Source organism: Branchiostoma floridae, chromosome 3 (genome assembly GCF_000003815.2).
Source record: "Branchiostoma floridae strain S238N-H82 chromosome 3, Bfl_VNyyK, whole genome shotgun sequence".
NCBI lineage: Eukaryota > Metazoa > Chordata > Leptocardii > Amphioxiformes > Branchiostomatidae > Branchiostoma > Branchiostoma floridae.
In genome coordinates this window covers 2,286,140-2,298,881 of record NC_049981.1, presented here as the reverse complement: position 1 = coordinate 2,298,881, position 12,742 = coordinate 2,286,140, and the positions used below count along the sequence as shown (strand labels likewise).

At 45.0% G+C, this 12,742-nt stretch overlaps 1 protein-coding gene across 1 annotated transcript; it reads right to left on the bottom strand.

Annotated features, from left to right (window-relative positions):
- Positions 1 to 8,274: 8,274 nt before the first annotated feature.
- On the bottom strand, positions 8,275 to 11,982 carry LOC118410784 (NTPase KAP family P-loop domain-containing protein 1-like). The gene is made up of 5 exons (XM_035812592.1): positions 11,663 to 11,982; positions 11,180 to 11,303; positions 10,349 to 10,746; positions 9,477 to 9,624; positions 8,275 to 8,485 (listed from the first exon to the last, which is right to left on the bottom strand). Exons 1-5 carry the CDS (start codon positions 11,965 to 11,967, stop codon positions 8,396 to 8,398), a joined length of 1,065 nt encoding a protein of 354 aa, XP_035668485.1. The 5' UTR covers positions 11,968 to 11,982; the 3' UTR covers positions 8,275 to 8,395.
- Between the last annotated feature and the right edge of the window lie 760 nt (positions 11,983 to 12,742).

The following is a 12,742-nucleotide window of genomic DNA, read 5'->3' as shown; positions in this document are numbered from 1 at the left end:
AAGTGCATCATCGTCAACCTCAGTGCAGAGGACCTGCCAAACAACGTACGTATGCGACAACGGGAACATGCAAATACAGATGCGAACGCGAATAACTTTGACGATCAGATAAAACCACGCATCTGCTTGACAATATCCGATTAAATCATGACCCACATGCAGAGGATCTGGACCAAAACACCGCAAGACGAACAAATTGTAGGGGTGCTATTTTTATAACATCCATAATAAAACCACCTGCCGCAAAAAAAAATCACGTGCATCATCGTCAACCTCAGTACAGAGGACCTGCCAAACCACATAGAATTCAGACAATGGGAACATATAGATACAGCTGCGTGACAACGTGACAAAACTAAAAGTCTGTCGACCAGAGGTTCTGGTCACAGACTAATAAGTGTGGCACTAAAAACTATTGCCATAGCGACGGTTTTATTGTTTGATTTGATTTATTCATTCGGCTGTATAATAATGAGATACAGCCAGGGTACCCAACTAGCCGAAAGCTATTATCAAGGGCTAGCCCTGGTAACAATACAATAAACAATATACAATAACAGTATTATCGATACAGGTAACTTTGACTACAGAGGCGACCCGTGTCTGCAGCTTCACTAGCAGTCGTACGATCTAGAATATAAGCATTAATTATTGCTGTTGTAGGTGTGTTGTATTTGTGTTCTATCTTTTCGCCTGGCTGTTTGTATTAAAACATTCTCATTTTTGACGAATGAAGGGCTTGCTAGCACATTTTCTAACCATTAAGAATATCTAAATGTGCATGTATATTAAAACTTTGAACTTTATTAAAAATCACCACTTTGCAGGCATTTTAGCCTGAATTGTGTTGGTGTGTACAAGCTTCATTATTAAACATTGTTTGAAAAGTTATTACAATTTTAAAACATTCTTAAAGTTGACTAATAATTCTTCTTTAAATCACAAATTACAGACGTTAACTATATACAACATTTGTAATGATGAGTTAGGTACACGTCATTGATAGTGCGTTACTGGTGATTCATAAGAGCGACAGCCCTGGGAATAAACGACTAAAATAGTGCTTTGGTCGTTTCTTTTCTCCGAAAAGTCTGTTTGATACAGTGAGAAGTTTTTTCTGTCTAAAGTCCAGTTCTTCACAGTGTGCAGGTCGTCATGAAGTTTTTCTTCACTTATAACTAAATATAAGTGTTCTCACAAAAAGTCTGCTCAATTGTGCCGGTAGATGTTACGAGGAATAGGTTGTCAGATTTTTTTCATTTATGGGTCAGGGTCAACAGCCTCTCTACTTGAAAGGCCATGTACGTTGCTATGGAAATGGAACCTGATACTGTACTGCCAAGTGATCGGATTACTCTCCAAGCAGAGGTTAGGCTTCGACCTATTTTTGGCGTCTTGTAAAGATTTTTTATACATTTTTTTATTGAACTTCTCTGTTTTGTCAGGATTTCTTTTTAGCAAAGAATTGGCTGGAGAATAAAAAAGAAAACCTAACAAAGAAAGCCCGATAAAACGCTTAAAAAGACGTCAAAGCCAGCCGAAGCCTTACCTCTTCTTGTAGATCAGTGATTGGCCAGCTCCACCCCCAACAAAATATCCCTTTGTTCCAACTTGAAAATATAAAGATTTTAAACTATGATTTAGGACAAGTTGCCTACATATAGATAAAAAGACAGCACCAGCTATGTTAAGGAATTACGTTTAACAGAGCTTTAGCACAAAAAACAACTCTAGAACATTCAATCAACTTTTTAGAGTAAAGTGTATTCCGCTAAATGTACATTTAGCTGAGAAAAGTCTTCACAGTTTATTTCCTTTACATTTACAATTCAGGCTGTTTCCGCTTCCTAGAAGATTTTAGCGAAAATGTTTTCACCAGGAAAAATCTATCTGTTTCCGAGAACAGTGTGGTGAACTGTGGCAACCTCGCTGTTTAAAAGCCTGGTTCGTCGGCATTGCTAAGACGGTAACGGATACGGCCACTGAACTGACGAGTTCAATGTCAGTATTGTGGCGCTGAATGACTCTAGACAAAGAGAAGGGCGCGGTGTTACGTAACGGAAACATTTTACCACCCTCCTGCAGCGCCTATCGTTCAAACAAATTCTTACAGAACACGAAAACTGAGTGACAAAAAGTCAAAACAGCAGAACAGACGACATCACATCCTGTAGTTGAAGCAATGCACTGTAGTTAAACTTTAGAGGGAGGTCGGAACTAGAGAGATTTATACACGGGGAATACACGTTTAATAGCTGCCGCCAATATGCAAAAATCTCGACGCTGCATTTGTCTTGAAAAAACAAACGACGTTTTCAACAACGTTTTCCGTCCTGGCAAAGTTCTGTCGGGGGCTGAAGTCGGTGTGCTAACCTCCTAGTTGGTAGTCCCCGGGCAACGGCTGCTGCAATGACCCTGGGTTGCGATACCATCGGGGGCCGGGCGGAGCACTAGCAGGTCTACCTGTAGTGCTCCCCCCGCTCCTGGCAGGTTCAACCATGGTGGGACGGTTCCCAGGGGAGCTGCAGCTGGCTAATAGCACCCGCAACGTTCCAGCTCACCGCTCTTCCTCATCGGAGCGTGATACAAAACGGATAAGGTTGGGCGAAGGGTCAGCACCCCCTCACCACAAAAACTGAGAACTGCTACAGAAGCACGAACTAGAAACTCCATTTACCCGGACCTGGGAGAAGATGGTCTTCCGGACGGAGGACTCATGACACCTAGTGGTGACAGCCAGATAAACTTGGAAGCTACTAGGCCGACAACCATCATATCGACCAGGACCACTACCATGTTGGGAACATGGAATGTCCGTACCATGTACGAGGCGGGGAAAACAGCACAGATAGCAACAGAGATGAGAAACTACAAGCTCGAGGTATTGGGAATTAGCGAGTCAAGATGGATAGGCTCGGGACAGGTGACACTAAACACAGGAGAACTACTGCTGTACTCAGGCCATGAAGAGGAAAATGCCCACCACACACAGGGAGTGGCCTTAATGTTATCCAAGACAGCCCAGAAAGCCCTCATAGGGTGGGAAGCACACGGCCCGAGGATCTTAACTGCATGCTTTCGCACAGAGAGGAGGAGGATCAACATAGACATCATCCAGTGCTATGCCCCAACAAACGAGGGAGAGGATGAGGCTAAAGACGAGTTCTACAGTAGACTGTTGACAATTATCCAAAACAGGCCAAGACGTAACATTGTCATCACCATGGGGGACCTAAACGCCAAGGTAGGAAATAACAACCAAGGCTTCGAGTCCATCATGGGAAAAGAAGGCTTAGGCACAATGAATGACAATGGGGAGAGGTTCGCCAACATGTGTGCTACAAGCAACTTAGTCATAGGTGGGAGCATGTTCCAACACAAAAGGATACACAAAGCCACTTGGACATCACCAGATGGGTTCACAGAAAACCAAATTGACCATATTTGTATAGGGAAAAAGTTCAGAAGATCCCTTCAGGATGTTCGGGTCAAACGGGGAGCCGATGTCTCTTCAGATCACCACCTGCTGGTGGCAAGCTTAAGGCTAAAATTAAGGAGCAACTGGACAGGCCACAACAGAAGAGACAGTATAAAGTACGACACTACAGTTCTCAAGGAAGCAGACAAGCTAGAAGAATTCCGGATCACACTGTCTAACCGGTTCCAGGTCCTGCAAGATGCAGAGAACATGGCAGAAGACCCCACGGAAGACCCGATTGAGGAGAAGTGGGAGGGAATAAAAGAGACAATAACATCTACATGCCAGAAAGTGCTGGGCAAAAAGAGAAAACAGCACAAGGAGTGGATCTCAGCTGAAACCCTGGAAAAAGTAGAGGAGAGAAAGAAGAAGAAAGCAGTACTGAACAACTCCCGCACAAGAGCTGAAAAAGCACAAGCACATGTAGAATATGTAGAAGCACACAGGACAGTTAAGAGACACATACGAAAAGACAAGAAGGACTACATGGAGACACTGGCGACAGAAGCGGAGGAAGCAGCCCGCCATGGCAACATGAGGGAGCTATATGCTACCATCAAGAAACTCTCCGGTAAACGCACACAGTCAGACAGACCTGTAAAGGACAGCGATGGGAATACCATCCCGGACATGGAAGGACAAAAACACAGATGGGCACAGTATTTCGAAGAACTACTAAACAGACCATCTCCAAGGGAAACTGCAGACATCAGCCAAGCAGTCAGGGACCTGGAAATTGACTGTGGACCCCCAACAAAAGAGGAGATCCAGAGAGCTGTCATGCAACTGAAGAACGGGAAAGCATCAGGCCCAGACAACATCCCAGCAGAAGCCTTGAAGGCAGATGTGGAGACTTGTGTGGAGATGTTCTACCCATTGTTTCAATGCATATGGGAGAAAGAAGAGATCCCTCAGGAGTGGAAGGTGGGGCACATCATCAAGCTGCCAAAGAAGGGAGACCTTAGCTCCTGCGCCAACTACAGGGGAATCACACTTCTCTCAGTCCCAAGCAAGGTCTTCAATAGAGTCCTCCTGAACAGGATGAGAGATGCTGTGGACCCGCACCTCCGTGACCAACAGGCTGGGTTTAGGAAAAACAGATCCTGCACAGACCAGATCACCACACTCAGAATCATCTTAGAACAGTCCATCGAATGGAATTCACCCCTCTACATCAACTTTATCGATTATGAGAAAGCATTTGACAGCCTGGACAGACAGTCACTATGGAAACTACTGAGGCACTATGGCATACCCGAAAAAATCACCAACATCATCAAGAACTCCTATGAAGGGATGTCGTGCAGGGTAATCCATGGTCAACAGCTCACAGATGCTTTTCAAGTGCGGACAGGGGTAAGGCAAGGATGCCTACTGTCCCCATTCCTGTTCCTTTTGGCCATAGACTGGTGTATGAAGACATCTACTGATGGCAGGAACAATGGGATAAGATGGACAGCTGGGAAATGGTTGGACGATCTGGATTTCGCAGATGACTTGGCCCTCCTCTCCCATGCACAGCAGCAGATGCAAGAGAAGACCAACTCCATAGACAAATGCTCAGCTACCCTAGGCCTCAAGATCCATAGCGGAAAAACTAAGATCCTCAGGGTCAATACCTACTGCAATAGCCCCATAACCCTGGCTGGAGAACCTCTAGAGGAAGTGGACAACTTCACGTACCTCGGAAGCGTCCTGGATAAACAGGGTGGGACAGAGGCAGACGTAAAGGCACGGGTTGGAAAGGCAAGAACAGCATTCAAACAACTGGATAAAGTCTGGAGATGTTCAGATCTGAACATCGGTACCAAGATCCGGATGTTCAATACCATGGTAAAACCTGTTCTACTGTATGGTGCTGAGACATGGAGAACAACAGCTGGCATAACAAAGAAAGTACAAACATTCATCAACACCTGCTTACGGAAGATATTGAAAATCTACTGGCCAAATACCATCCGTAATGAAGAACTATGGCAACGCACCGGACAGGTACCAGTAGGGGTAGAAATACTACGTAAGCGGTGGACCTGGGTGGGTCACACCCTGCGCAAGCCAGCCTCAAGCACAGTGAGGGAAGCCTTCACATGGAACCCCACAGGAAAGCGCAAGAGGGGAAGACCTAGAAACACCTGGAGGCGAAGCCTGGAGGCGGACGTGAGGGAGTCTGGCTACACATGGGGACAGCTGGAAGAAATAGCCCAGGACCGCCGGAGGCGGAAGCAGCTAGTTCGTGGCCTATGCCCAAGGATGGGCAGTAGGCCCAAGTAAGTAAGTAAAGTTCTGTCTGCTGTGCAGAAATAACTTAGCTTGTTCAATGGAGCCGTGATAGCTCCGAGAGCCCTGGCGTGTCCTCAGTAACTTTGTAGACTGCGCTCAAACAACAACGTGCGTGGCGGAGACTATATAATGCTGGTTTAGCCCTGCTATCTAGAATCCGAATGACGACTTGTGGACTTTTGACACACTTTTATATTGCCGTAAACTGGTGCATTAACTTGCCTAACTCAGCTGGGAGTTACTATCATATGCTAGGAGTGGGGTTTTGTTGAGATTAACGTTACGTCCGAACAGTACGAAATACCCCTGGCATTGAAGGAAGATGTGTCCCTTTTCTGACTATTCTTTATACCACACATGTTGTACAAACTCGACTACATTATGTCCAACAAGACACGCGCATTACTTCACGTAGCTGTTGCCGGAAACCTTCGACCAACTTAAAAAACCAAGTTAATAAAAAACGGCTTCTCCTTCTTTATATCTCTCGGACCTATCGTTGAATGAGAAGAAATCATTGAACTCAGTACAGTAATAAGCCTGTGGGCATCTTCACTAGGTAACAGCTTCTAGTGCAAAGGGGATATCATAAACGAGTACCTGTTCCGTCGGGAACAAGAGTTTTCCCTCCGATCAATCCGTTTGAGTCGGTTCGGTTTCTTTACCTCCTTACGTCCCGCTTGTCAATGGGTGTAGGAGGTGCATATTTCCGCTTACAAGTTTCTTGGGACGGTTTTTTTTTTCTATTTGCTTTTTGGACAGACGAGGACGATGTGGCACTGCACTCAAGTTTTGTAACTTATATTAACAATGCCACATACACGGTACAGACAGAAGGAAAGTCGTGTAAAGTGCCTTTCCCAAGGGCACAACGTCGGGGGCACGGTGGGAATCGAACTCAGAACCCATAGATTCCGAGCCGAACGTTCTACCAGTTACGCCACGCCCGACGCCACGATTGGGACGGTTGAAAAGCCAGATTAGACCACAGTTTCGTTTCTCTGTACCAGTCCGTTTGCTCAGGTCTGAGAAGTCGGTGCAGTTTTTTTGGGCTCCGCACTGGGCACAAGCCGTGCAGTGTGTCACTTATTTATAAGTTTCTTCAATGAAAAGTTCGCTCAATATTTTCCCGTTATAAGAATGTACTAGGGCGTTGTTTGTTGGTTTGTTTTGCCGGCTTCCATGGAAAAGGAAACGGATACGTCCACGTGATCAGCATTATGTAATGGTTAAAGCATGGGCGGTGCAAGTCTATGTGGATATAGCATAGCCCCGCCCTCTCAAGGGGTTTGTTGGCGTCCCCCGAGGGCGTAGCCCGAGGGATGGATGCCAACATTGGCAACAAACTCCAAGGGAGGGTGGGGCTATGCTATATCCACATAGAGAGCAATCTGCCCATCCTTGAACTGCCTTAGAGCGCAGCCATCTGTCCGAAGCAAATCATAAATATGGAAAAAGATTACTCTGTGCAATAGGTGCAATATTCTTGGCAATCTTTTGGTGTGCGATTTTTTCTCCAGCTCACATGTGGTTTAACTTTTATGGTTAAGTCATACGAAGATACATATGATACCTATCCATTGGCCTCTCGGGAGGGGGGGGGGTCTATGGGACACCAACACTGCTATATCACTGCAGGAGAACTGGGGACATCCTAATATTGTTGATTTATGCATATATGTGCTAACATTATCATCTTCATCAGTCCCATAGTACCTGATTAGCTATAGGGACAGTATGATGCTCCACAAAGGATTTTCAACTAACAGGGACCAATTATTGTCAGATTACCAACTCTCTGTAACCATGCTGTTTGAGGTATGATGACTAGTGTCCATAGTAACAAGGAATACTAAGAATTCCGAGCTCCAATTGGCAAGGTCCCAATCGGCTGACCTGTACCCATATTTCTTTCTTTACTTGCTGTGCTGGTGGGCTGACGTCAGAGTTGCGTTGCGCGGTAGAGGGCAAAAAATGGGAACGATTTGGGTGTGACTTAAAATCCTTGAAAATCCTTCTTTTCCTTGGAAATTTTTGCCCAATCTGGAGACTTTTTGAGTTAGAAGAGACATGTAGGGTCTAAGCTTTCCTGTTTGGGTCAAAATTTGTTCAGTTCAGCAGTTCAACTGGTGTAAGGACAGGTTTTAGTTATAGGGTGCTACTGGTTGTATCAGGAGGGAAAAGAGGTCAGAGGTGAGGTTTCTTTTATAGAACGAGCTTTTCTCGGAGAATGAGCAGAACAACCCTCTGTTTTCTTTGAATGGTTATAAACTAGACCCAAGTGACTTTCTGGTGGAGAAGAATTTTTAAGATTGAAGTATGGGTTAGTACTTTTTTGAAGCCTTCATTCAGTGTATTTCAACATGCTTGTCAATGGGCAGCCCTAACTTCGATGTCTGACCTGGTGTGGCGAGGTATCCGATGTGCACTGCAAATTAGGGACCTCTCAGAATGACAAGAACGAAAATAAAGTTCACACATCCAAAAATAACACGAAAACATGATTTGTTCAGTAATATCTTTTAATCAAAGGTGCATTGAACCGATTTCCACAAATCTTTGGTATTAGAAGATAGATTAACAATCTATCGTTATAAATCGATAAGGTCTGAACGTTACTTTTCTACGCGAAGAGATCTATTCTAAAGAGAGACCCCTAGCGGCTGCGATGGTCTGCTTGATGCAATAGTTGAAGTTGATGGTACAGGGCAGCAGGTTCAGCATGTCCTGGAAAACATAGGTAACAAGGTTAGCATGTCCTGGAAAACAGACACAACAGGTTCATTATGTCCTGGAAAACAGAAGGAACAGGTTCAGCATGCCCTGGAAAACAGAGGCAACAGATCCAGCATGTTCTGGAAAACAGAGGCAACAGGTTCAGCATGTCCTGGAAAACAGATCTAGAGAGAATAGGTTCAGCATGTCCCGGAAAACAGATCTAGATATAAAGATAATAGGTTCAGCACGTCCTGGTAAACAGATGTAGAGAGAATAGGTTCAGCATGTCCCGGAAAACAGATCTAGATATAAAGATAATAGGTTCAGCACGTCCTGGAAAACAGATGTAGAGAGAACAGGTTCAGCATGTCCTGGAAAACAGAGGGAATTGGTTCAGCATCTCCTGGGAAATAGATCTAGAGAGAACAGGTTCAGCACGTCCTGGTAAACAGATGTAGAGAGAACAGGTTCATCATGTCCTGGAAAACAGATGTAGAGAGAACAGGTTCAGCATGTCCTGGAAAACAGGGGGAATTGGTTCAGTATCTCCTGGAAAATAGATCTAGAGAGAACAGGTTCAGCACGTCCCGAAAAAACAAAGGAAGCAGATTCAGTATCTCATGGAAAAGAGAACGGACAGCTACAGTGCTGGTATCTGATGTATTTTAACTATGTCACGTATGTGAAACCTGAGTCTCAGTAATCTACTGTGATATCAGCAGGGCGAAGCCTAACTCTATTAGTAATGTATAATACGATACCTATACAGTGAAACGTAACTCTATCAGTAATGTAATGTGCACCTGTACGTTATATATAATCTCCATCAGTTGTGTATTATGATACCTGTACAGTGAAAAATGACTCTATTAGTAGTAATGAATGTAATACCGTAGCGATACCTGCACAGTGAAACCTGACTCTATCAGTAATGTAATATCGTAACGATACCTGTACAGTGAAACCTGACTCTATCAGTAATGTAATATCGTAACGATACCTGTACAGTGAAACCTGACTCTATCAGTAGAAGCTCGAACAGCTCCGGATCTCCATCCAGAGAGTTGAAGCTCCTCCAGCCCTCCCTGTTGTTTTCCCGCGCCATTTCCTCTCTCACCCAGCCGTACACTTCGTGCAGCTTCGTCTTCCTACAAGTAGAGGAAGCCGTCATCACTTATGTCATATCGTCACACTTAGTCCACATTTGTAGTGTGGCCTTAGTTTCGTCTGGGTATTTGATCATGAAATTATTTTACTCATATTTTGAGAGGACTGAGCAAATTCAACAGCTATATGTAAAACATGACACTATCAAAGAAGCAAGAGCAACTAAAATGTAGAACAACATTCCAAGGTGGATCCTTTTGAAATAAACCAGTCTACCTCCAGACCGACAAGTTCGTTGTAACGGAGAACGTGTTCCCAACCTTGTTCCAGAGGCAGAGTCACTGAAGTAAGTAGTGCCCAATGCAAGGGGTGGGGTGTAGGTTAGAATCCCACTTCTGACACCATATCGCAATCTTTGTGCGCGTTTTTGGTTCTTCTTGGCATTGTAACTCTTTCAAGTCTCAGCCTCAAGTTGTACAAATTCTTATATGACCTTGTTATTGTAACTTAGTCTAATGAACCTGCCTCACGAATGCATATTAGTACCTGCTCTCTCTCTTTCTCTCTCACTCTCTCTCTCTCTCTCTCTCTCTCTCTCTCTCTCTCTCTCCCTCCCTTTCTGTCTGACTCACTCAAGACAGACGCAAGTAGGCAGCACGTAGCCTGAGAGCCATCCTATCTAGTTTACCGGAGTTTACATGCTCTCCCTGTTGGTTAGGATGGCATTCAGGCTGCTGCGCAGGTGCCCGAAGAACTATTTCTTACCGCGAAAGTCCCTCTCTGGCCTGCCCTCCCGTTTCTGCTGCCTGCGGCGTTCCTTCAGTGATGGTGGAAAGTCGAGCGCGGTTACGGATCTTCGACTTCTGCTCCCCATCCTCCACAAACTGCACTACCCAGCCCATCCGCCAGGGCCACTGCCCCACCAACACTACCCATGATGCCACCTGCTTCGGCCCGACCCGTCCCAGCATGCCCCTGTTCTTGATGACGCGGACGGTCATGCGCAGTACGTGGTAGAGGCTGGTGATGTGCCGCGCGTTGCCCATGACGTAAGGCATGATGTCATTGTCCTCGTCGTTGTCTTGGTCGTGATGAAGGACCTGGACCACTTTTTCTAAGAAAGTCGCGACCTCTAAGTCTGACCTTGGATCCCTTCTCGCCACCTTTGAAAAGATTTTACAACGTATTATCTATTTTACTTATCAATATTGCAAATAGCTAGCTGGTTATTTCCATTCAACTCTGTTGAGTTTTTCCATTAGTTTTGTCAAAACTATTTAAAAATATTTAAAATATACACAAAGAAAATCAATGGCACTAAGAGCAGACTTAAGTATAAGTAAGCTAGGATACTGTTATACGTTTTAAATCACTTATGTTTTCAGACTGACATGTGCCAGTGAATAATTCTGTATTTTAATATGGTTAGTGCTGCAAATGTGCAGAAAAGTGTTGAGAGGGAAGGGAAACAACCATCACTTTCCCCACGAACGTTCCCGAGCCTTTCCTCGGACCGCGCAATACCAATGTCGATGCCGGTCGCTCACGTTCGCCTCCGGAAGGCACACAAACACAGAGACAGACAGGCAAACACACCTTCTGCTGGAGAGGTACCGAGTCCTTCCTCCTGACGGCCCGCTGCCAGAGCTGCTGCCGCCCGCTCACGTTCGCCTCCGGGAGGCAGACCGAGAACCGCACGATCCGCTTTAAGTACTCGTACCTGGACATGACGTTAGAAAAATAAAGGTAAAGTTTGTCACATAACTTTTCAAGACGATGCATGGGAGCAGCTAGTGGGTTATCTACTGCGGAGCCTAATCCTCTCCTCCACAAACTTTTATAAAAATTGGAAGCAGGAAGCAGGAAAATTGCTTGCAAACAATAATTTTTAGTATTTATCTATGACTTTATCAACATGCATTAACAAGACACATGCAAACACAGCATGAGCATACACTCACACACAACAGAAACACACACATAAGCGAACACACTAACACACTCACTTTCACTCACATAGGTAAGACAGGTAAGCATAAACGATACTCCATTCCAAGTAAAAACGAAAAGAAATCATACCCGCTAGACTCCGTGGGCACCGTCTGGGGAAGCTCCGTCTTAAGACAGTTGACCACCGTCTTCTGATCCACAGCCAAGACGGTGACAAAGTTGGCGTCTTCGTCAGAAAGCAGGATGTTCAGGGCCTCCAGTACCCCCACCACGCGGTCCGCCGCGCAGCAGTCCAGGTCATCGATGACGATGATGACGCGGTACTGTATCCGGGTCACGCACTGCAGGAACCGCAGCAGTGACGTCACCACCAGCACCTCCCACTTGACCAGTGACATGAAGCCCAGCTGTTCCGCGAAGTTGGGCCTGCGCATCTCGGCGTCTAGCTTGTCCTTTCAAAGTGGAAAAAAGCAAATAAGATCACTATTTTTTGCAAAACTGCAGAATGTTTTCCCATCTATCCTTGTGTCAATCTACTCGCATGCAAAACTATACCATTAGGCTCGCCCCAAAGTAGTGTGTGTGAGTGAAAAAAAGAATTGGGGTTATGAGTAGGGTATCTGAATAGCCTAACGTGATAGCCAGCCCAGATAGCCAGCCCAGCCTTTTCCGTAAACCTTTCTGCGAAGAGGAAGAAAGAAAAAAAATACGCAGCAGATAAAACAATGTGTTTTCTCCTTTGGTAGACATTACAATAATACAAACACATATAAAACTAGCAATAACCTCTAAAACTGAAAACCTGACATAACTGTGAGGTGCTGTGAGTCATTCTGTGGCCTGTCTACAACACTGGAACAGAGCCAAACCATTGACTTACAATCCCCGAGTTATGTACGTAGAAATAACAGGCAGAGACAGATACTAATCCTAACTATGTAGACATTCCTTTGCGTTTTTTACATATCCTCTGTATGCACCCTCAAAATTAGCTTCCAGGGGTGAGTTAGCAAACAAATATAGATATAAATCACGACAAGAACAAACAGTTTATCAAAACCGGACGTTCCCCTGCAGTGCCATGGCAAGTAGACAAGCGGCCCAAAGTTTTATGATACTGAGGTCTGATTAAGACCTACATGCATGACAAATATCAAAACATACCACCTCGATTCATCACAGACAGCTGGTGGTTACGCCGAATGGCGG